Source organism: Cynocephalus volans, chromosome 1 (assembly GCF_027409185.1).
Source record: "Cynocephalus volans isolate mCynVol1 chromosome 1, mCynVol1.pri, whole genome shotgun sequence".
Classification (NCBI taxonomy): Eukaryota; Metazoa; Chordata; class Mammalia; order Dermoptera; family Cynocephalidae; genus Cynocephalus; species Cynocephalus volans.
Genome location: NC_084460.1, coordinates 14,121,503 through 14,147,673, shown reverse-complemented (window position 1 = coordinate 14,147,673; position 26,171 = coordinate 14,121,503). Strand labels below are relative to the sequence as shown.

Genomic DNA, 26,171 nt, shown 5'->3' with positions numbered 1-26,171 from the left:
AATTACTTTGGATACTAATTGCCTAGACTGTCCTGTTTCCAATCCAGCCAGCTGCCACTGAAAACATGCACTGCTTTTATGTGTGCACACAATCAGTCTGTAAAATCCCATTATCCCCAACTTCCACACCCCTGTGGCTGCATGCTTCCTTTTGAAGCCTCTTAAAAAAGAAAAAAAAAAAAAAAACTTTCAAGTCAGCCCTAAGATTCATTTCTAATCTCATTCTACCCATCCAATATAAAAAATAAGATGGGATGTAGGGAGTGGATGGGGTACATGATGTGATTTGATTACCTACGCCCCTGGAGTCCTGTGATACTTGGGAGAAAGCCTGGTGGAAGTTTGCATTGGTAGAAATATTTCTTTAGAGTGTATTTTGAGATAAAGTTGGATTTACTTCTGTTTTGATGTTCAAAGAATACAGCAAGGTTAATTTGGTCATACCAGTTCTTCTCTTTTATCTGTTCAGAATGTCTACATTATTTAGAGGAGCAGTTTCCATAGACCTCTCATGACCATTATCCGTTTTAACAGTGATCACTTATTACAGTCCTAGGTGCACTGTCCTCCTCTGCTCTGCTTTCCTGTTTCATGTCCCTTTCCATCTGAAAGTATGACCTTCTTTCTGGCCCATCTTCCAATTGCTTCCCCTGGGCCCATTGCAGTCTTTTTCTTTTGGGTTCTAATTTCCCATGTTCTTGATATTTTTCTTAGCATTCTTTCCAGAACCTTGAATTAATTGACATGTGTTCCCTGAAGATGGCACCTTCCCTGTTCTCTGCTCCATCTCTTACTACCACTATTTGATGAAACTTGGGGGCTGGGCTGGTATGTAGGCAGGGAGTCTCAAAAACTTTTTCTCCAACCTTGGAAGACCTGACTATGTTTCTATCACTATCATTCAAAAAACTTTTATTTTGAAGTTCATGTTTTATACCTACATCTCACCTAATCCCATCATTTTCTTCATCCTCTTCATCTCTGGAATATTTCCCCATCTCTCTTAGGACCTGCCTTACAAACTTTACCTTCATACTTAGTGACTTTGTCCTCTTTGCTAGTGACTCTTCCAAAACTGCAGTTTCTCAGTCATAGCCTTTACTTCAGTTGTCTTAGAGTCACAGTCATGGCTTGGACCCTACCTCAATTTCATCTCAATTTTGTCCTGTTAAATATGCACCCTGTCCTACTTGTAGATTCCTATCTATACACCCATCTTATTCCCCAAACCAATACGTCTTCCTCCTGGTATTCACTTCCTTTTTATCTATCTTGTTCCTCCCCATGAACCACCAACACTCCTTCACCTTCTTAACTTTTTAAAAGAATAGTTTCAGTCATTTTTCCTGTTCTTTGTCTTCCATTATTCTGTTAACACACTAGAGGTATTTGCCTCATTGCTCTGCAGATACTGCTTTCACAATCCCTGAGGGTCGCCTCTATTTCCATCTTCATTGAGGTCATCTTCTATGTCTTTATCCTGAATGCATTTTTGACATCCTCTTTTTTAAAGACTTCCAGTTTCTTGATTTCATAATATTTTCTTACCATGATTACTTTTTCTCCTCTGTGACCCCTCCTTGTTGTCTGTTTGTTTATTTTGGATTCCTCTCCCTCTTCTACCTTATAGGGGATAGGTGTTCCTTTTTTCTCTCTGCTCACTTTCTGTCGGTTATCCCATCTGACCTCTCAACTGTAATAATCTCTTAGATATGCATTCCCTTCTCCGATGCTGAGGATTTGTCCCCAGAACCTCATTTCTAACTTCCTGTTGACATTTCCATAGGGATAACACAAAAGTACTTTAAACCTAAGGTGACTTTATTATTTAAACTGGGTCACTATGGAAGGTTAAAGAGGAGACTGTTAGTAATTAGTAGATGCAAACCTGTAATATGCATATAGTCACCCATTCAAACCCAATATGTAAAAAATACCCTTGAAATCTGCTTCTCCTCCATTGTTTTCCATCTTTATTAATTGTCTCATCAACAATTGTACTCACCTGTGCTGAAAATCTTCAGCATCTTCAATATCTTGCTCTTTGCTGTATCTTTTCAATTAGACCTTTTCCCTTTCTTTTTCTCCTCCTCCTCCCCCCCCCTTCTTCCGCCACTCCTCTTGCTTGTTTTTTCATAACCTCATTCCACTGGCAATGTACTGTTCAGGCTCTTGCCTGAAATATATTGCATAGCCTTCTAACTTGTCTTCTTGCTTCCAGTTTCTCCTCATGCATCCTTAATGCAGTATTATTTCTACAAAATGTTCCTAAAATGTACTGATTATTTATATACCTGGTCAAAAAACATTGCCAAAGAATATCCATGCAGACTTCTCACCTTGGAATTAAACATACTACACAGCCTGATGTAAAATACTTTCCAGTCTTACCTACTTCACGGTCCCTATATTTCAGCTGGACTCTTGGCCTTTCTCCAAATACCTCCTATATCAGTGTTCTTCAACCACATCAGAATCACCTGTGGAATTTTAAAAAATGTAAATACCCAGCCTTAACCTGGGAGATTTTAATTAGTAGATCTCTCTTGAGGCTTGGTTATTTTAATAAAAACTTCCCCAAGTGATTATGACCAAAGCGAGGGTCGAGAAATATTGCCCATTTTCCTTTCTCCGTGATTTTGTTCACCATTTTCTTTCCTTGGCCACTATCTGCTTTTCTTACTTTCTCTTTAAACTCCTTCTGACCCTTCAACACCTGGCCCTAATTTTGCCTTCTTCATGGGTCTTCCTGATCCATCCAAGTAGATGTAATTGCTTTTTCCTCTATACTTCAGTAGCAGAAAACTTTGATTAGATTATATGTTTATACCTTACAATCTCTAGGAAGCACATTTCTGCTATTTATAATATAGAAGCCACTCAGTAATGGTCATTATCTCGTTAAGATTATTTGTAGAGGACCGGCCCCGTGGCTCACTCGGGAGAGTGCGACGCTGGGATCGCCGAGGCTGCGGGTTCGGATCCTATATAGGGATGGTCGGTGCGCTCACTGACCGTGCCGACCCTTACCCGTCAAAAAATTGCAAAAAAGGTTATTTGTAGAGAACTTTGACATTCTTAAGAAAGTGATTAATAAGCATGTTATTTTTTGCTAATTTAATCAAAAGTTCCAAAACAAAAAGTAGTTGTAGTTCCAAGACTATGCTAAATTAAGATTTGCTAATCATGCTAAGTAGGAGAAAGAATTAGAATTTTAAATGCCAGCAGTGTTTTCAGCAGCAGATGAGCTAATATTAAAGTAAATTCAATGATGCATTGATTCCTTTAACACCCATGCTTCAGGTGCTTTAGAGTTCTTTGGCCTCTTTGGATTCCTTATGAAAACTGCCATGTTGGCATGTAGCTATAAAATGTGCTTTAGTAAGAAACTGTAGTTAGTAAAGCAGTTTTTTACTAGTTCCTTTGGCACAGGGGAATACTTTTAATAAATCAGCCTTGCTGAAAGATAGAGCACAGTATTGTTTTTAATAGGGAATGAGAGTGTATGGGCGGTGATTTAATGCAGTTACAAGTGGCTCCATCTAAAAATAATTTTTAATTTTTGTCAAACATTCAGCAAGGGAGTGATTTTTTCCTCAGTTTTTTTCTGGCTTTCCCAATTGTATTCTTGCTAAATCTATATTCTATATATTCAGCATTGGATTTTTTTTCCCTGTGATTTTTTATTAGTACTTGATTTGGAGTTTAGTTTTATAGGTAAAAATTGTGAACATTTAGTTTGGGACATATGGAGATATGTGTATAATTTATTTTGTGCCCTCTAAGTGTCCCAATATTCTACTGAAAAAAAAAAATAACACATGCATACACACACATACGTGCGTATATATTTGCAAAGCTTTTGGATTTCATAGCAAGACTAGGTAAAGAATAAACTTTTACCCTCTTGGTCTACTGTGTATTTGCTGGTGTAAAACATGTTTCTGATTTGTTCCTGGTAACATAATCAAAATATTAGAACGTACAGAAAATTTCCTGTGCTCATGAAAGGTATATGAACTGGGAAATATTCAATATAATCTCTTGATTTTTGGCTTTTTATAAGCTACAGGTTCATAGGGACTTTATGGAACCGTCTAGGTCTCTCCTTGAATTCTAACAGAACTGTAGCTGAACTACTCAAAACCTCTAGAAGCAAAGTCAAACTTCCTTCATAAAATGTTCCCCATATTTAATGTTAATCACATTTGTCTTAACAGTTATTCCTAGAAAACAGGAAGTCAAAAGAGAAATGTTGGGAAACATTTTGAAGATGGCAAATGCATAATGAATAAGACTTAATAGTCACTGTCTCTTTGTGAGTAGAGTAGTAGAAGCAGCAATATGTAGCAAACCTCTGGTAGCACATGGTGAACTTTTCTTGACCGTAATAGTAGTGCCTTGTATTTTGTAGAACACCATACAGTTCCCATGCACATCTTCTCATTTAATCCTCACAACCCTATGAGGTGGCTGCTATTAATAACCCCATTTTACAGATATGGAAACTGAGCTATGAGGGTAATGGTTAGTTTTTAAGTACATACCTACTAAGTGATAAATCTGAGATTTCAAGTCCGTTGATGCCAACACACTCTACCAAAAGGCTATTTAAAAAACAAAACAAAACAAAATGAAACAAACAAAACAAAAAACCATTAGTTTTTCAAAGAACACCTTACAAAGTATCAGGACAGTGGCAGTTGTGCACCTAAGAGGAAAAAGGCCCTGAAACCATTTCTGAAGTTTTTTTTATATGCAGAGTGAATTAAATAAAATAAGAGGAAACGAATTTATACATGAAATACTGAACACTTCAAAGTAAAATGATACACGATCTCAAGATATAGCTATTTTTTAAAATTTGTAGCCAACTTTTATTTTTATACCTAGAAAAATACATGGAATGTTAAGACTAATGTGCTGGGCAATTTTCTACTTTAGTGACAGTAACATAATCCCGAAAAAGCAAGCACAATTATTCTGTACTTTTTAAAAGTTTTATTCAGCAATAAGACCATAATTTTTCATATTTAAGGAAGTATGAAAAATTTGTCAAGTTTTAAAAGCTGAATACATGTAGTAGCGTTGGATCAAGGCACATACAAGACTGGCCAAAGGGCGTACAATGCACTTTGGTTTTTTGTTGAAAAAAAAAAAAAATTATGGCAACAGAAAAGTGATATGGTTTTTAAACAAGTAATAGTTCACAATTCAGTAGGAAGCTGGAAAGAAATGTTACAAGTTCATTATGTAATATCTGGAAAACTGTGACAGTAATGGGCAATATTCTTGATCATTTTGAAAGTAAACTGAACATTTATGTACAGTGTTAAAACATTTCACATAAACCAGATCTAAACTTGATTTCTAGTATTTATTTTTCTTTTAAATTCTCACATATTTAAAGTGCTACTTTCTTTGGATTGTTGAGGGGAATTGCCTATAGTTATGCTACCTTTTTAAAATGCACAAGATTTCTCTTTCACATCCTTTATGACAAAAACATCATAAACACTAACAGTTTTGTGTTTAGAATTCACTTTTCAAAAATTAGGATGGTAAAGGCAAAACTCAAATATGGTTTTGGTATTTGTATTCATAACACTATACAAGTCTAAGATTTCATATTTTCCTTAGTACGCATTTCCCCCCTAACTTGGAAGCACATTTACGTTATTGTTTTTGTGAAGTCCTTTATTCTCAAAGCTTTGTTGACAATGGGTTAACAACAGACTTCACACTCCTTTTATGCCAGCTGAAGTATTCAGTTCAGAAGATATGCTTAATTTTCTTAAGGATATGTAATTCATCTAGAGTAAAGTGGAGATATGCAGCAAGTTTGATATTGCCCATTACTTCACACATTTCAATTTATTGAATACCACTGGGCTAATACAAATTTAATAATAGGAACATTATTTCATAACTGTTTTTTGAAATTTAATTTTTCTCATTCAGCCACTCAGCCAGTTTCTTTTTTTTACATTTTTTTAATACCAAAGTAAAAAACGGCCTGTGCTTATACTACAAGGATCTCATGTCAATGCAGTCCTGATTGTTCAACACAGCAAGAAAATTCACTTTCACAGTCAACAAGTCATCTTACTCAGTAGAACACAAAGTAAATGGTTTATAACTTCAACATTTGCAAGGAAAATACAGTACAAATTACTAAAAAATACTAAAATATAGAATTGTGTTCAGGCATCTCCACTACATCAATCGCAGCAGTAACCTGAAATCTGAAACTTTTAATAAAAAGTTCTTAAATATAAATTATATGGCAAATGTACAGTACATTGCTTATTTCAGTCTCTTTTTCCAGTGTTTTGCAGTAGAACAGGCTTCCTACCATCACCTCCCTTAGGTTTAAAAAAACCCAAAACACAGTCTGCTGCTAGTCCTCCAGCATCATGAGTGTGAATGATCTGAGTCTGGAATACCACTGTCTCTGTAGCTTCGGTTACTACTGCTTTCACTGTGATTGTTTTTATACAGATTCATTCCATTAGGAGGAAATATGGTGTGTATTACGAACTCCTCCTTTGAAATGGGTTCATTGCTTATTGGTAACATCTGAAAAGAAGTCTCCCTGATTTCCAGGATAGAGTTGTCCTTCTTAGTGCCAGCTTCTGCATAGTCATCCTTTCTTCTCCTACCTTTGCTGTATGCACAGTTCCTTGAGAAGAGCGATCCATTCCTATGAACATACCAACACACTAAAGCAAGAAGGGCAATGGTCACCAGGGCCACAGCCCCACCAATGATGGCAGCCAAAGGTAAATTGGGGTTTTTGTAAGGTTCTTTCTCTTGCTCTCTATTGAGGGTGGTGGTAGGGTTGTACATTTGAAGGGGTGCAGTTTCGGTCTCAATACAAACAGGAGTTTCATCAAATAGATAGAGGTTACTGGTTTCCATGGGAACCATGCATATTCTATATGGAGAATCAGGCTCCAGGGCTGTGACCAAGTATTCACTGCGTTCCCCTGTTACGATTGTTTCTGTTATAGATCCAAATGCTGGGCTATGGCCCAGTTTAAGCCAGCTGAGTCTTAAAGCAGTCATAGGTAGAGCAAGTTTCCAAGAGATATGAATTGTGTCAGAGGAGACAGACTTCACAGTAATTGTAATTGTTTTCCTTGAGGGACTCCCTGTAGTTTGCTGATCCTTAGAGAATTTGGGGTTCTTAATATCTGGTTGTTTGGTCACTGAGGCTGGCCACTGTCCTTGAGCAGGATACACTGTGTTGGGCATTACAGTGGTTATCTGTATGGTGCTTACAATCCCACTGTCCTTACAATCAAACAGTTCTGCATTGAGGTCCTTGATAGCCATCCCACGAACTTTTTCTGGGGCTTGGCACATAAGCCCACGCACATTGACCTTCACAGGTAGTGACTGTAACCAGTCCCGTACCCATTTCATCTTGCACCCACAATACCAGGGATTGTTGCGAAGAATCAGTTGGGTTATATTGTCCAAATCATCAAAGATACCCTGAGGTAAATTACTTAGGTTGTTATTGGACATATCAAGTCGATACAGCTGCCTTAGATAAGAAAAAGCATTTGGGGGCACCCGATTGATGTGGTTATCTTGAAGATAAAGCTTCCTCAGGTTTGTTCCTGGGAGGTTTACTGGTGCAGCAGTCAGGGAATTCCGCACCAGTGACAGTTCTGTTAAGTTAACTAGGTTGAAGAAAACTTTGTCACCTAAGCCATGGTTGTTCAACAGGTTTCCATCTAAAACCAAGCGTTTTAGGCTAGTGAGACCTTGAAGAGATGGTGATGAAATAGTGGATATGCGATTATCATCCAAGCGTAGTTCCTCTATAGTCCTGGGCAAACCCCAGGGAATTGTGCTAAGGTGGTTACGGGACAGGAAAAGTAGTCGGAGATAGTTGCTGTCTCGGAATGCTCCCTCTTCAATGCTAACAGCAGAGACAGAGTTATCATCTAAATGTAATTCTTCCAGATATGGAATTTTTGAAAGCGAATCATAAGTGATAGTCCTTATGTTATTTTCCTGCAAATGTAACTCTTTTACATACTTTGGAAGGTTGGTAGGAAATTCATCTAAACTGTTGTGGTATAAGTATATCCTTTCTACCTTCAGCAAGTTTTTCAAATCTGAAGGAATCCCAGCATTATTTATTTGGTTGTTCTGAAGGTAGAGAGTTGTAGCATCCTCCGGTATCCCTGTTGGAATGGATGTCAGAAAGCGATCATTACAGTAAATGAAACCTGCATCACAGCGACACACAGATGGACAGGATTTAGCCATCACTGACAGAGGTGCCACTTGAAGGAACAGCCCAATTCTAGTCCCAATGAGAAAGATGCTCCAGGCTGGGCTGATCATGGTCAGCGATGTTGAGGTTTTTACACAAGGTATCTTCTGTTGCTTCAGAGCCCTAAAATGGAGTGGGTAAAAAAAGACAGAAAACAATCAGACAGCATACTGAAAATAGTGTTTAAAACAGATATGGAAACTAAAACATCTACAATCACTTTTAAAATATTAATTTTTGGGGAACGGAGGGACATACTTAGGGTTTATTGCTAGCTATCAATGAACACAATCATATAATCTCTTTACCTTAACTGTTTCTGGTATACAAATAAAAAGTATCATGTCCTAAATACATTTGATTTTGAAATATTAAATAGAATTAAAGTTTCATTGAATAATCTAAAGTGTTTTAATTATACTTGATATCAATTTTATAGCCAGTCATTGACTGAGCTAATGAAATCTTTATTTCTTAATATTCATGATAATTGACACATAGGAATAGAATTTGTTATATTTTAAGATAATAATTGTACTGTTCTTAAATAACAGTTTTTTATGCCTATTTTTTATTAGGTGAAGGACTATATAGGTGTAGAAATATATAATGGAAAAATCTATTCTCTTACTATTCAAGAACAGTTACATCTTGAGATCTTAACCTCAGTAAAGCTAATTTTTTGCTTTGATTATTAATGTTATTTCTTTTTCTTTGATTATTAATATTAAACACTGTTTAAAAGGTATTCTAGCAAGGAAATCAGAAGGAATCTTTCATCTACTTTAGGGCAGGAATTATATAACGAATACATCTAGCTAGTCTAAGTGGAAAATTCCATTTCATGTTAATCTATTTCTTCTGCTCTCATTTTGTTATGTTTCATACAATAGGGTTTAGTGCCTTTATCCACATTTTTCATTATTTTCTATCTCATAACATGTTTTCACATGTTTTCTTTCTTCAAATTCTAACTTACAAGATGATTCAACTTTATCCATGGCTGGAGAATTAGATTTATATCAATCTGTTGTGAAATATAATCTCTTCTGCCCTTTTAGGTGTTAATTCACCTTTATAATTTTAGGCATGAACATAAAATGCTTTAATATTTTTCCTACCTTATTGAATGTTGTGAATAAATTTTACATGGGTGAAAATCCAGTACACGTATATTATTTTCCTGGTGAGGGGCTGGGATTCTTGTTTAGTCCTTGGAAATGTTCTTCACTGTTTATTCAAGTAATCTTATGCCGCACACACCTCCAATATCAGGCTTGCTGTTGTCAATGAACATTCCAGCTGTGGTTCAGCATGGTGGGCAAGCTCATTAAAGGGGGGGCCAGAAGCAATTCAGCTTCCTGTTACTATGTAGGATACAGGGCTTCCTATTTTTTTTTTTTTTCTTTCTTTCTGATAGAGTTTCTATGTGAAGGATCCTTTTGTGTAGCTTAATTCCCTTAGTGGAAATTACCCTCCTTGAAATTCTTATTGGCTCTTCTGTGCAATGTGGTCAGAGACAGTAACTTCAGATCCTCATGAAGAAAGCCATTCATGATGCTAAGACCTATATAGTAATTGTTTTTTCACAGTTACCCCCCTACCTTTATTCCCATTCAGGATTATCCAAGTATAAACAGTATACAGTAGCTAGATCCTGAGGTATGCTTACCTGCTGTGAAATAGCTATTTCCAGCTTTTGCTTCTTGCTGCTTTCTCAGAATTTCTGGTGCAGTCACGTTATACAAGAAAAGGTATTCTTTTTTAAGAGGTAAAGGAAAGTTAATTCAGATATTCTTCATGGAAAGAAAAGGAAGCATACTAAATTTCTCTTCCTTAAAATATACTGGGACTGAGAATTTCCTGTGAAAATAAAAGGTTTTAATGAACTATTAATAATGAACTTTAATAGTAGAGAAATTTTCTAGAGATTTAACTTCAATTCTTTCTTTAAGCAATACATCTTTCATCATAAGTAGATGGTGGAAAGGGATAAGTTGACCTCCTTGTTTTTTTATGCTTCTCATTTTACCATACTTTATTTAAAGTTGGTGCCAAAGGTGAGATTGTCATCAAACAAATGATTTCTACTGTTAACTGATTTTTAGTGTCACTTTGAATTAAGCACAGAAGCAAAGCTTCATTCAAGAGGCAGTAAGCCCCTTTGATGGACTTTAAGTACTGGCCAATCTTTAAAAATTCACTTTTAAAATTTAGGCATAAAATGATAACATGTTTAAAAAGAAGAAAACAAGTATACCTAACAAAGTTAAGCAAATACCTAACAAGGATTTTTTACATAAATGCCATGGTAACTTTTTAGACATTTCTGAACATGAATTTACAAAGTCACACAATCTACAATTTAAAGAGTTGAAAAGACTTTGCTTTAAAAGCTTTTCTTTTGATTTGCTCAGTGCCCTGTTTGATTCTTCTTGCAAGTATAAAGTTTCCCAAATGCAGAATGTGAACACCATCACCTTACTCTTTAGGGGTGTATTTGAGGACTACTTGGTGATCTTGAAACTTGAGGCATTCAGGTGTTTTTGCCCAAAAGGTGGCATAGAAGCTCAAATCATAATTAGTTTTTTAGGAGAATATTATTGTAATTTTCTTTTAGCACAATGAACTTGAAATCAGTATTTTGAATTGGAAGGACATTATCTCAATCTGAATTTGGAAGAAAAAGGACATTACTTCAATTTATCTCCTTGTAATGACCATTAAGAACATATCAAAACCTGATGGGACATTTCTCTTTAGATCTAAACATGAACATGTCAATTTTCAGTAAGGGTGATTTTCATTTCTGAAAGAAGACTTTAGGCTTGACTAATTGGACCAGTGATTTTACTGATTATTGCTTTGTTCATTATTTAATATGAATAAAGAATTTTTAAGGGTTTGGGGGAGGTGGGTTATGCACGGTCACCCACTCAGATTATTCAGGGTCACATAGGTGCTTTTTGTACATGGAGGAAACATTTGGGTATTATGGAAATATTTGACCCTGAAATTAAGGACTAGTAGCAATTTGCTTCTCCCTCAGTTATTACCTAGCACCCAACAAGGATAGCATCTGTTCCAGAATTCAAACACTCTACTGAAAGTGCATGTTAAACAAGTCCACAATTTGTGTTTCTGGTTCTCTTTGAATATTCTGTTTCTTTTAGTTTGCCACTAGATACCAATGCTGTCATAGATTGTATTAACAGAAGAAATTAAAAAAATATGTAGATACATGAAATTTATTATTTAGGCAATTTGAAACAAAAATAGCAGTTAGCAGATGGATAAAGCAGTCTCTAGTGAATATTGCAAAGTGCCACAGTGGAAAGTTTAAATGATTTATTGTTTAATGTGAGGTTTTACTGTGATGCCCTTAGGGCTTTGTTCATTATTGTTAAATTTCAATAGTATATTTTCTTGAAAACTGTTGCTTTCTCAGTGTGTGAAACTGGAAAATCAAGCTGTTGAAACTATAATTACAATGTTACTTTTAAAAGTACCTGCTGTAAATGTTTTCTAAGCTTGAAAATTATCCAACATATGAAATAATGTGGTTAATTTAAGTTTAGAAAACAATTACTTTTGCTTAATTGCATTAGAAACTAATTAAAAACCATTTAAAAAATAACAAGTGAGAACCTGCTTAAAATGTTACCAATAGTCAAGCATTTCTCATATTCCAGGAATACTGGTGAGTCTAGACACACTCTAAAGTTGCGACAACGAATCTGCTGAATGGAGATTTAAAAACTAGTTGTTCCAAGTCAGGTCAGACCACAGTGTGTCCAAGGTGATGATCGTTATGATAACCAGAGGTAAAATAACTGCCTTTTTTCTTGTATCTGCAGTATATATATATTTCACCAAATCAGGCTCTCAGAATATGAACTAACTTTCACATTTTAACCCAGAAAAAGAAAATAAATTCTAAATTGGTGTGAAAGGAAGGAAGATTAATTTGTTTATTTTACCTGTTTTACATTTGTGAATCTGCTTCCTCTGTTCTGTTTGATATGCAAACTAACATTTGCCATTCATACAATAGTGGTAATAATGTGGGATTAACAGAAAGCCTTAAATCTCATTAAGTTCTTGGAAAATGTCGTTCTTTCCTCCCCAAATTGCATTAAAACAAAAGGCACAGACATAAAACAAGTTTCTGAGGAGGAAAAGATACTCTTTCAGAAATGAAGATTCCCCTTATATCTTCTCTCACGTGCCCATACACCCTTTACTTAAGCTCAAAATGTGTTCAATTCATGTTTGACTGCATTTTATATCTTCTTCATATTTGAAACTATGGTGCTAAACAGTTTTTTGGTTTTTGTTTTTGGCATAGGAAAGGATGTAATGATCTCTCCATCAAAAATAAGCAACCCTGCACCCATGCCTAGACTTCCCCCGTTCTGAGCTGGATCTACATATTCACACACGTAGAGACATTGTAGTTGAATGTGAATGATGAAAAAATGACCCCTACTGGTGTGGACACTGTGGCCAGGTTTCCACAACACTGACTTCAGAGCCTTTCTGTCTGCCTGGGCTTGAAAGAGGCCATTACTTCTGAACAAAAAGGAATCGATCTTTTAGAAAAATATTGCTAATGGGGTAACTTGGGGGGAAAAACATAAATGGAGCCCTGGTTACTTAATGGAATGTTTTAAAATTATTTTTTAATGGAATCATTACTTAAGTATATAACACTTAAAACTGTAGCAAAAGAAGAAATAAATAATCACCTCACCGATGAATCAAAATTTTAACAGGGATCCTTTCCATTCAATTTCTTTTTTATAAATAAAAATGGCAGGTTTTTTTTTTTTTTCATTTATAATGTAATCATCAAATCTTAAAAGCCTTCAATTTATTTCCATGATACACCAAAGAAAACATGTAAATAGATGAGGATGCTATCCTTTTGAGATATTTTAGGAAAACTAATATAATTTAAGAAGTTATATCTGAATAGAAAACTGGTGTTTAAATAAAATCAGGAATTTAAGGCAATCTACATATTTATATGATTCCTTCTCTGCTGCTACAATACTTTGGTGGTGGGAATGTTTAAGGTGAGAGGGTATTTCTCATGTTTTGAGAATATCACTTAAATGAAGGTGAAGTTATATGATGGTAGTGCTAACTTCCTAAATATTTGCTACCTTTCATTTAAATTGACTTTGATTTGACTTGTTTGCTCATTATGCATTTTTTAAAAAATCTTAAATCAAGTATAAGGTTTTGAGATTTTAGTTTCTTTTTAATGATTTGCCTCACAGAATGATTTCTTACAACTGGGAACTTTTAAAAATATTGATTCTAAAAATAGAATGTCATGTAGAACTTTTAATTCAGTTAACTCCATTGTTATTTTGAGTAAAACCTTGAAATTGAAGAAAACACATTTTTTAATGAAATTTATCCAAGTTTGTGCATATACCTAGGTAAACTGGAATGTATACAATCATAATCTCAAGTATTAGGAAGGTAATTTTATTTTGAAGCTTAAATTGCTGCTAGAAAACTCAAGAGAATGAACAACCAGTGAATTCTAAGTCTTTGCAACAACAAATGGTATTTCAAATAAACTACATACATGGTTAAACTGAAAAACTGGAGTACATCAGGTTTAGTTGATAGTGACAGCAATATGCTTTCTAAGCAGCCTGTCTGGTGGTTAAATTTTCCACGATCATCAGATTTCAGGAAAGTTCCAGTTCTTTTGTTTAATGCCAGGGAAGCAGAAGGACCTCTAACTCTCCTCTTGAGAGTTATGAAGTCTGATGGGTGTGCTAAGAGGCAGAGAAGCAAGTGTGAATTTTCATACTTGGTCTTATCCAGACTACTCTCTAGCCTGAGGAAGGTTTTGTTTCATTTATGGAAAACAGGGGTTAAAAGTACCAAAACACAGAATTTTTGCTTTCTCCTTTTATGTCACTTGTTCTTTTCTCCAATAGATTTGTGATAAACGCATCAAATTCTGTTTCATTTATTTTAGTTTGTAAAGTTAAATCGAGCATCCTTAAAACAAAAAGGCAAACCAGGATGTTATCTTTCATCATAGTGAATGCTGCTTCCTTTTATGATGGTAAAGCCAGACTAAATAATTAAAGAACCAAGATCTGTAAGAATGAATAAGATATTAATTTAGAGGGTGGTGAGGGTATGGTGTGTGGTAGAGAGCTTGGGGCAGGGGGCATGCTTTAAGTTTGTGCTGACTTTGAGCAATTGCAATTAAAAGTGTGCGTAATTTTGTTAAACTGAAAACATTTTCCCTTTGCAAACTTGAAATTCCTTTTTCAGTGTGTGAATACAATTTGGTTGATGTGCTTTAAATGTCTAATATTTGTCTCCATACCCTAGTTCAACAATTTTTTTTAGTCTATTGTGTGGCAAGCGCTGTGCTGGTTGGTGAGACCATTTGAAATTATAAAACACATTGTTGTTTTCATATCTGGGTAGGGTATTATTGATTTAAACCAGATAAAGAGGAAGAAAATCAACAACACATAAACTGATCAATCCACAGTCCAGTGGCACACTTTAAAAATAGTGTTTAACTAAATGTGGTTTGCTGGTTTTCTCTTAAAGTTGCCACGGTAACTTGTGCACATGTAAAGTGAAAGAATAAAGAACAAAAGCTGTCATTGTATCATCAAGTGAGAGCAATTTCTCCCTTCTCTCTTTTAAACAGACTAATACCTGGAGAGAGCTTTTTATATATTCCTGACACTTGATTTTGGGGTAGGAAAGAGATTATGCATATGCAAAACAAATGAAACTTTAGCTATTGCTTAAGTTATATTTTATTCCTTTCTACTTAAAATCTGTTTTCTCTGGAGTTCTTTTCAATAGATAAATCAAAGTCCTGAAGCCAGCTCTCTTGCACAAAAACATGGCTTTAAAAACTGCCTTTTAATATGATGTTTAACCAGATTTAATGATTTTGATCTGCATTTTGAAACTGGAAAATACTTTCTGATATGTATATGCCTATTTTGGTTTAAGAAGAAGAATGCTTTTTCAGAAGGTGTTTACAAACCATCTCTGTTGGAAATTGGTTTGTTGACTTTTGGTAAATTTATGAAATGGTGGAATGTTAGGAGCCAAGAAACATCCCTTTTTATGCTATGAAGAGAAAATGCAGTTAATATTGCTGAGAGATTTACTGTAGAGTTTTTGCCCGCTGGGGGGTGGTACACTCTACCAGAAAACTGCTTTCAGAAGCCGCAAGTCAGATGTTGGCTGCTGCTGGCCAGTTTTTCTCTGGTTTAATTACAACAAAGCCTCCCGTTGAGAAGAACAGTGAAGGCCTCTGGGGCAAAATGTGGGGGTGGGAGGTGGGGGAGGGGGGAATGAGGGAAAAAGGAGGGGAGAAATTACAGCCTTTGAAAAATTTACTGAATCTTATTTTCCCCATTGACTTCATTTATGGTGGTCTTCATTTTACTTTAAACAATTGTTTATAAGGCTTTTTAAATAAATTAGGTTGGATAATAGAACATATAAGGGGGGTTATTCAGAATTTTTAAGTTAGCTCTGGATCTTGCCATTAATTACATTCTTTGTTATGTAGCCCACCCACCTTAAAAAAGGGGGGAAAAGTTGAGCATTGACTGAAATGGCAACTCTAAACTGAATATTTTTTTAATGACCAGTTTTAATTTAATATTGGTATGAACACTGCATTGACATATCAAAAATGAAAAGCAAGAAAGAAGAAGCATTCATATAATATTAAGACACGGCAAATTCTCTGCTGCTGATTTTTGTAGGGCTTAAAATTGTTCAAAAGAATCCAGAAAGAGGAGGAAGCCTTAGGACGTGTGGCCAAGAAAAGCACAGAAAATTTTCTCTGCAGTGCACTAGCATGTTTAAAGCTGATTATTATAGTTTTCCTCTGGAGAGACTGAGTGTTCATTAGGGTCTTGTGTCCCTAGGCAGGAGATGCTGAGCATAATTGGAGTTTCTATTTGATTGGGCAATATAGTCTAGAGAAGAAACTGGGGTAAAGATAATTAATAGCTTGTTAACAAAGTCTGACAGCCACAAGATTTCAACTAAATTTATTTCACACCGCTTCATTTATCTCTGGAAAAAGTTTTGATAGAATTGGAGGCTCCTTAATTAACATTTGAAAGCAAAAGAAACATACCTTCTATTTTGCTGCCACATTTAGTTATGACAAATTTTCTTACTGTTTTTCTTCTTTTTGTAAAAACTTTATTTGCTGCCCCTTTTATGTATTTCACAAACCTATGTTTAGGAACTGTTTAATTGGGCATTTTAAACCTAACCACAATTGATTTAAACGGGATGGGATACAGTGAAAGCCTGATTAATAACTGACAGATAATAATACAGGAACAAAATATTCATGAATTCATTATATTTATTCATTCACTAGTACCTTTGATGTATTTTGGTCATGCTCTATTCTTAAAAAATTAAACTGTAGTTTTCTTAGTTAAATATATGCAGTCATGCTTTTGTAACCCTGTTTATTTCAGGCTAATAAGTAAATGTGAATATGTGTGTGTATATGTATGTCCATACACACATATTTGATTTAATTAAAGTGGCATATCTCTGATTTAGTCTTCTCATAATTAAAACCTGACATATTATTAATATTTTTAGTAGTAGCAATATTAATATTACTGTAGTACTTTTAAAGGATTAATTTCTTTCTTTACTCATCTCAAAAGAGATGAATATCAATCATATGTCACCTTGGGTCAGGCATAAGTGATTCTATCTGAAAAAAGACAAATTAATTCTTTATGTTTATGCTGGTCAGGATATTCTTATGCAGTTAGGGATAAATGAAAGGTGTTGCTATAGCTGAAGTACTTTTCTATTGGCTTTATTCATGTCGTTTCAGGCTAATAAAATCTACATGATCTACATGTGCAGTTTAAAGCAAATAGATTTCTTAAGAAAACTTAAAATAGCTATTTATTAAAACCATTAGAGAATTTGGTTCCATAACTGAAAAATATCAAGGTTTTCTTTCTTTTTAATTCTAAACAAATAAATAAAAACAGACCCCCCCCTGCCAGATGTTGAGAAAATATGGGCCTGTTGCACTCTTTACCTCTGTGCAACCATTTTGTTTCATATCTAATTCACTGAAAAAAAATTTTTCAGAAGATACATTCAACTACTTTTTGAAAGCTTTGGAGTATAAAAGCATTTCTTTAAATTTAAGATTTTCCTATTATAAATTGCAAGTAAATGGAGACTCTGCAGATTCCACTTGATGAGGGCTCTACATGTATGTGTTTTTTCTCCTGCCACCCCAAACTTGCTGCATACATCAGGATGGGCTTTGTTAATTTTTCTGAGTAGACTTAGCCATTTGCTATGCTAGTCACATACTGCACTTGCCCATGCAATGGATTTTGGCGTTCTACTGGAGAGGGAATATGGTTTGGAAGAGAGTCTCCCCCTCCTCTGAATTTAATTTACTGGTTGAGATTTGCAAGCCTGACATGCTTGAAGCAGCTCTGGCAGGATAGAACTGCAAGCTTTAAAATCGAGGTGTAGGTGTTAATTCTTTACAGAGGCACATAAGTCTCCAGGAGTAGCCCAGTTAGCTGTGAGCAAAATGTATGAATTTCATGTACTGCGTACTCATGGGCTGAAGGATTATTGATTTTCTTTCACAGTTGTAAAAACAGCAATTGGTGATCATACCACGCATATAGTACACACCAAGTTAGCAAGACCTTTTACCTCCCTATCTGTGAAAAATCTGCCTTGTATTTTTTAATATTTTACACGTTACTCTCCAACTTGCTGTTTTCCATAAGGCTTTTTTCAAATAGCAATTATTTGAGACAGAAAATAGCCATTATTTTTAAAAACTGAAATAAGGTTTTAAGAAACTTCTTGCCTTTGCCTGTTATAGTCAAATTTTTTTCTTGCTGGCTTGCATGCACATAAATTGCTTGGAATAATGACAGGGCAAACGTTCCTATTTCGATTCCTCATGGTAAGAAGTCATTTCTTTCTAGAGAGTAAAACCGAGCAAACTTTCTGGGACAATCATAAGAAAAAACATGGAAAACACTTACCAGGAAGACGAGAAAAAGCAATCCTATATACACTGCCGCTACAGCTGTAATTCCAATGACTGTGAACTGGAGTAATAACCCTCCCCCCAGTCCCAAGCTCTGCGTCCAGTCCACACAAAGCGAACGGCGGCACTGCAGAATGAGCTTGTCCGGCTTCAGATCACTCCTACACCGAGAAGCGAGCGAGCGGGAGTATTCCAGTTTACTGCACACAGCCCACCTCCAAGTCTGAAGTTTAAAGCTTCACCTCGCAGTGGTTGAAGAAGGGGGTGATGTCATAAGTGGGCAGGACTTAGCCACGCTCTTGTTCAGTGAGGTAACTGGATAGTCAGACAGATGAGCTTTGCAAACGCTAGAGGGGGTGAGAGAAGCCGAAATGAGGCACTCAGCCTGCCAAAGCTAGAATGCCATTTGGTTTGTAGGCAGCCCTTTGGAATCTCAACATTTTCTAAAGTTTACTACAACAAGGTAGTGGTAGCATACTTATAAAAAAAAATACGAGCATGTTAGAAGGATAATTATAAGATTGCAATAGAAAAACACGTGTTTCTTTTTATTTCTAAGCTATCTGTGTTGAAAAGAAGTTAACGAAAATCAAATTGTTTTTATTATTGATTACTTACAATAACGTTATAATTGTGAAAGATGAAAGCCAGTAAACCCTACCTGTGAATATTCATTCAACAAATGAATAGGAAGTAGTTTCAAATAAATAACTGATTCATTTAGGGGAAGAGGAACAGGAATGCGAAAAGAAAAAATAATTGAAGTAAACAGTCCATTCTTCTGGAGGTAAAGAGTAAGTTATTGATCTATATATGTTTTAGAAAATGAAAGTATGTTTCATATACTTTTACTGTTTATTCACCTTCTTTAGGACTTAGTAGATATTAGATTATTCATATTTAAGGACTCCACCTCCCCCAATAAGAAAGTATTAAAATAATTAAATAGAATATTTTCCTTTTGATATGTTTTTGCTGCTCTGAGCATGGGTTCAGATGTAAACATCTTAAGAAGAAAGTATTTTAGGAATGGTTTTGCCTGGATTAAAATTATTTTAATTTAGGTACATGAATAAACACCAGACAATTGCAAGACATGGAGATTATAAATTTCTAAGACTAATTTACAAATTTATAGATCTTTCCGTTATGATTTTCATAGACTGGTTTCTGCTATTTAATCAACAATTGCTTTGGGCCCATAAATTTTCCAGTAAGTAAGTGCATTTCATTTTTTAAGTGAAGAATTTTGCTTTTATATTTACCTGAAGAGCAATTTCCTTAAACCAATATTTTTATTTGCTTTTTTCTTAGAGGTTCACGACTTTCTCCTTTGTCCTTTTTAAAAAAGCTTCTTTGAATGTTTGTTTCTGAGGGAGACCAGCTAATTGTCTGTCCCAGGAGTATTTGATTATGGTTTCTTCATTAGCTTCATCTAGTTTGTCTATTTACATGGTTGTTTGATAGCAGTTTGATCTTCTGAGTTCCCTCCAGGAATGGGTGATATCAAAGTAGAAGGTGAACCCTTGATAAGAGATGTGTTGACCTCTATTGTTCTATGATTACAATTTTGCAGGCCTCAGAGGACATAGCCATCAAATCTAGTTTTAGACTTCTAATGTCTATTGAAAACCAATTGCTTAGAACTATTAGGTAGTGCAACTTAAACTGAGATGGAGCTGCTGAATTTTTGGAGGAAAGGAAGGTGGGGATAATAGATAATCTCTTTAAAAAGTGTGGATTCTTTTCTGTTATTGCAAAATAAACACATGGATTAAATTATTTTATGAAATAATTCTTTCTAGAAGCCATTTTCAGTTGGGAGTTGTTTCTGTTTAAAAAGAAAACTTTTGCCTGGCCAAATTCCTGTGGGTTTATATACATATTTAATCAGTTTGTTTCCATTCAGACAGGTCTTAAACAGAAAAGAAAGATAAACGGACAATTTGGGTTATAGGTATCTAGAAGAAAGTGTACTGGCTTGGGAGTTAGGAGTTCTGAGGTTTCCTTTTCTCAGACTATTTGATATATGACTTCATATTACTGCTCTGGGCGTTGGTTTCATCACTTGGCAAAATAAAGGCAGCAAGAATTTATTGAATGCCAATTATGTATTTTTTTTTCCTTTTAAACTGGGGCTTAAAATATAGAGAAGGCAAGAAATTGAGAAAAATCTATATGAAGGTATTTACTTTAGAGGCAAACTCTATTATTAATAGAGTTTATAATCCATCATCATACCCCATCCAAAAGTATTTACTCTTTTGCTGCCTCCATTTTTTTTTTTTTAAACTTCCTGCTCTTATTAGTTGCCCCAAATTCTGCTATTTGGAGGTAAACTTATAGTAATATGCGAACTTTGTGAAACAGTATGTACCACCTCTGGAAATGTTAGGAGTTACCATGAGTTACTTCAAGTTGTCTTCCTCCTTTGCTTCCTAAAAGAGATTAGCTACCTTAAGAGGATGACTGTTCTGGTTGAAGAGATGGAAGACTGGCAGTTTTCAGCATGAGGCCCTTTAGGCTGTTGTAGGAAGGGAGGAGCTGGATTCTCACAGGAGGAAAGACTCAGCTCAGTGTGGAGGAACCAGTGCAGTTTCAGAGTCTAGCATACCTGGGCTCCATCTTGGATTTACACGTGACTGTAGACATGACTGCCATCATTAAGATGGGAGCATTCAAACACCTTGGGAAAAGATGAATTAAGAAGTGGGAGAACAGTACACAAAGGGAAATAGTAGAGGGCCAAAACCAGATTTTTCACAATTTTCAAATTACCCTTTGAAGTAGTTCTGTAGCCAGGAGATGGGGGTGTGGTTGGGGGGGGAATAGGAGTTTTTTTATTGATTTTTTTTCTGTTGTCCTCATGCATCCATGGCCTCTTGTTCCCAAGACTTAAAACTTAGTCGAGTTCTAGTAGATATTTTGGGTTGAAAAAATGTTTGTTGTTGTTGTGCATTTTGTTTTGTTTTGCAAGATAGCCTATTAATCTAACATTGTGCATTTCAAATTTAAGACAACTAGCTTGAATATGAACTCCAATAACATATCCCACTTTCAAAACTCTAAGATTGTCTAAACTTGTTATATCAAAGGACTTTGTGTTTTTTCTGTTTTTATGAAAAGGTGTGAGATGTTCTCTGGTAGAGAACAAGAAGACTGGATTTGGAATCAGGTTAGAACCAGGTTACCCAGGCTCTGCCATTTACTTGTATGAGGGTACTTACAAAAGATTCATAATATTTTTCAGTTCTATTTTTCCATGAACTGTTTGAAATACCCTTGTATATCTAGGCAAAAAATCATCACCAACAACAAAAGACCCAAATCTCTTCTAGTAACCAATTTTCAGTTGCAAGATCTTCCAACCTGTCTAGACTTAAGCTACCTCATTCACTCATTCATTCATTCATTCATCATACACATATTTATTTGACCACCCCCGTAAAAGAAACTAGTAGAACTAGATGATCCCCAAACCACCTCCAACTATGATGTTCTGAGATTTAATTTTGGAATGTACTAAGGTTCTTTTAAGTCTTAGAAAGGGACATTCTTGATGATTTCCCTTCCCCTCAGCATTTTTCATGAGAATAAAGTCTTCAAACTTGCGTGAAAAAACAAAATAACATCTCAGGATTTTGGTATATTAAATGTCTTGAGCTGTTATCAGTTGAGAATCTTTTGATTGTAAAATCCAAGCCTTACTGCCTAATCAATAATTGGAATCTATTGGCTCATGTAACTGAGAAGTTCAAACATATGGTATGGCTTCAGGTAAATCTTGATACAGTGACTTAAATATGTCGAAAATAATACAGTTTCTCTCTGGCTGTCTGTTCTGCCTTTTTCAGTGCTGGCAGCCTCTTCAGGCTACACAAGAGTACTTCAAAAAGTTTGTGAAAAATGGAATTAAAAGATAATACGAATCTTCCCATGAACTTTTTGGAGACCCCTCATGTGCAATAGATCCTTCATAGCTCCAGGCTTTCCTCTTAGACGGTAGCAGTTCCACGTATCACATTCCCATGATACAGTGTTCAAGGAAAGAGAAGTCTCCTCCAGAAGCTCCTTCACAGAGCCCTGTGGTTCTCTCTTTTTCATTTATTTAAACTTGATCATGTGCTCATTCCTGGACCTATTAAATGAGGATGAGGAGTTATGGTGATGAGCTTAAGCCGACTGTGGGGGCTGTAGATAAGGTCAACCCCATTCAAACAAGTGGCTGAGAATAGAAGAGAGGGCATGACCCAAAGGAAAATGGGGCACTGTTAGTTTGAGAAGGAAGGAACAGATGCTGGAGATTAGCTCATTTTCAGAGGATTTGGCATGCTGAAACTTGGGTATGTTTTATAAATTTATGAACTTGAAGCTGCTCTTTTTCTCTTCTTTCTTTGCTTGTTTTTTTTTTTAAGCCAGAGTTTCTGTTAAAATTGCCAAAAACATATTTAAAATATTTTCTATTTGTAGACCCTCTCAAGTCTAGCCCAGTTTTCTTCTGTCAACAGGTAGTGATGCATGTCAGGGCTCATCAGTACTACATCTTAGCATGAGCCTATGGGATGTTAATAAAATATGTGGAGAGTGCACACTCAGCTATCTGTAATTCTGTGAAGTCAGGCCAGATGCTTAATGCACCAGTTAGAAACTGTACCGCATCTTTCTGAACAATTCCAAAGGGTGTGGGAGAAATAATTAGATTTTAGGAGGTCACAGATGCCTTAGAATACTAAAAGTTTTTAAAAATATTATATTAAACAGTTCTTCTGTTATGATATTTGCCTTTTATTAGTTAACATTTAAAATGTACCTAAAAACAACCACATATCCCTTTTAAGTATATTTCCAAAACATACTGCACTGGGGTGAGATCCATCATTACAGGACTTCAAATAGAATTCAAAGCAAAATCAGAGTGGTTATTTCTCTGCCTGTATGCCTGCCTGCCCACACTCCAGTATACCCTTCTGTTCCATAATACCCAAGCTAGACTGTTCCACTTTGAGGACTGGGAGAAAGGTGATTAAAAATAAACAAAAAACCCAAACAAAAACTGAGAAAAAGTACCCCCTTGGCACCTCAGGAAAAAAGGAGGAATTTTGATTCAGAATAGGTTCGTACCTCGCCAGAAGTGATGGCGTGAGGTAGCTGGCTAGTGCAAAACCAGAAGCCTGCTGATTGCTTTCTTCTCTCTTTAGGACCCTCACTTATGGCCGTGCAGGTGGAGCTGTATATAACTCCAGCTGATATAGGCTGTGTCCTTGACACCTTTCTACTCCCCAGTGCCCTGTCATCCTTCCCTTGTTGTTTTAAAGTAAAAAAAAAAAAAAAAAAAAAAAATTTACATGCACAAAAGAGATTTTAAAATGGACCTTGAAAAAAGCAGAGACTTGGAACAAGCAAACTGAGTCAGTTCTGATGACACTTTCTATGTGGCCGTGGGAGAATAACTTCAGCTCTTTGAACCTCATGGAAACTGGTTCTGTAGTTCTCCTTGTGTTTAAGAATATATCTTTTTAGAGATTGCTATTTCTCTGCATTCCAGATTACTTAGGTACATAAATATGTTTAATGTTGAAAAAAAGCATTTTTAATAGAAAATCAGACTGTTTTCTATTTTGTCTTTTTGTTAATGATTATGGAAACTGCCCCTCATTGGCACTGTCTAGGGGAAGCAAATTTACTAGAGTTAGTGTGTATTTTCCCTTCAGAACTAGTATGAATTGACAATTTGCAAGATTTTTAAGGGATGAAAGTATTATCGGTTGATTAGATTTGGGCTAAGTAAATATTTTGCAATGACATCTACTCCAAGTAAAAATAAGTTAAAAGTTAAGTCATGTGTGCCATTGGGAATTTTTTTGTAAAATATAAATGTACTTAGATCTTATGAGCATGATTCATGAAAAATATGTTATCAATATGTAACTTAGTTCATCCTCTGAGTGATTAACTTTAAATTTGGGGAATTTAAAAACATTTTTATAATCGTTTCACTAGTTAAGTTTTTATTCCTTTTGTTTGACATTTAAAATGTGTTAGTGCTAGAAATTCACAAGTACTTTACTATGTTTCATATGTGTGTTTAAAAATTAATATCTGGACTTGACAAGTTTTATTAAAAGTGCCCAAATAGTGCCAAAATTTACTTATATTGTAATGAAATTTTATTTTTACTTAAAATGTTGTTTAAAAAATGAGGGTAGAATTGAAAAGTAATTTAAAAAGTATGACTTTTTAAAGTTATAAAATTTTCATTTGGGAGAAATCTGAGGAGATTTTTGGTGGTTTAATTCCCATGTTTACATGGAAGCAACACACAACTGTTTGATCGCTTCCAATGCAGTCCCTCTTTGTTCTATTCAGTGGCCCAGGAAATAGACTTGTCACTGTGTGCCCACATGTAATTCTATCCTCCCCTTCTTCCCCAAAGCAAATCAGAAATAAGCTTATCAGATCATATCTTATTGATAAAAGCAAAAGTTGTTGACTGACCACAGAGGAGGAAAGGACAAGTAAAACATAAATGTCAGAGGCGTGATGCCAAAAATCCTAGTTTGACAGCAGTTTTTAAATAACAAAACTTTTTTGAAAAGAGGATTTACATATTTTTAAAACATTTGCCTGAGTTTTAACTAGAATTTTAAGTTCAGTAAAATATTAATGGCTTTATCCATATTTTATACACTGTAGTTAAGTAATCTCTATTATCATTATTATTGTTGTTGTCATTGTTATTATTTATTACTTACAAGCAAATCTTTTTTTTCCTAAAAAAATGTATTTATTTTTGATTATACGTATTTATGGGGTACACAGTTGACTATCAGTATTTGTATACAGTATGTGATCAAATCAATATTTTTGCATGTCCATCATTATAAATCATAATCACTCTTTGGGTCCCTTACCCAATTACTCCCTAATCTCCACCCCCTTCCATTTTCCCACCTCCAGTAACTATAGGTCTGTTCTCTCCTTCTGAAAGTTCAACATTTTATTGTGGTCTGTCTTTTCTCTCTCTCTCTCTTCCCTCCCACTTATGAGTGAGGACATGTGACATTTCTCTTTCTGTGCCTGGCTTATTTCACTTAGCATAATTTTCTCCAGGCTCATCCATGTTGCTGCAAATGGTAGAATTTCATTCTTTTTTATAGCTGAGTAGTATTCCACTGTGTATATATACCACATTTTTCTTACCCAGTCATACGTTGATGGACATTTAGGTTTTTTCCATATCTTTCCTATTTTATAAATAGAGCTGTGATAAACATGGGAGTGCAGGTATCCCTTCGACATGATGATTTCCATTCCTTTGGGCATACACCCACTAGTGGGATTGCCAGATCATATGGTAGTGCTACCTGTAGTTGTTTGAGAAACCTCCATACTGTTTTCCATAATAGCTACACTAATTTACAGTCCCACCAACAGTGTTGAAGAGTTTTCTTTTTTTTTTTTTTTTACATTTTTATTTTGTCAATATACAATGTGGTTGATTATTGTGGCCCATCACCGAAACCTCCCTCGCTCCTCCTTCACCTCCCTCCCACCCAAAAATCTCCTTTCTGTTTGCTTGTCATATCAACTTCAAGGAATTATAGTTGTTATATCTTCTTCCCCTCCCCCCCCCGGTTTTGTGTGTGTGTGTGTGTGTGTGTGTGTGAATTTATTTATTTATTTTTAGCTCCCACCAATAAGTGAGAACATGTGGTATTTCTCTTTCTGAGCCTGACTTGTTTTACTTAATATAATTCTCTCAAGGTCCATCCATGTTGTTGCAAATGG

General features: G+C 35.3%; 2 protein-coding genes across 2 annotated transcripts in view; one reads left to right on the top strand and one right to left on the bottom strand.

The window, feature by feature from the left end:
* Window positions 1-26,171, top strand: part of MACROD2 (mono-ADP ribosylhydrolase 2) — a 1,973,048-nt gene that overhangs the window by 314,349 nt on the left and 1,632,528 nt on the right. The window lies entirely within an intron of this gene.
* On the bottom strand, window positions 6,358-8,364 carry FLRT3 (fibronectin leucine rich transmembrane protein 3). The gene has a single exon (XM_063115702.1). It carries the CDS (start codon window positions 8,362-8,364, stop codon window positions 6,415-6,417), a length of 1,950 nt encoding a protein of 649 aa, XP_062971772.1. The 3' UTR covers window positions 6,358-6,414.

Coding starts and splice junctions, on each gene's coding strand:
- FLRT3 (XM_063115702.1), bottom strand. CDS start 8,364: ATGATCAGCCCAGCCTGGAGCATCTTTCTCATTGGGACTAGAATTGGG.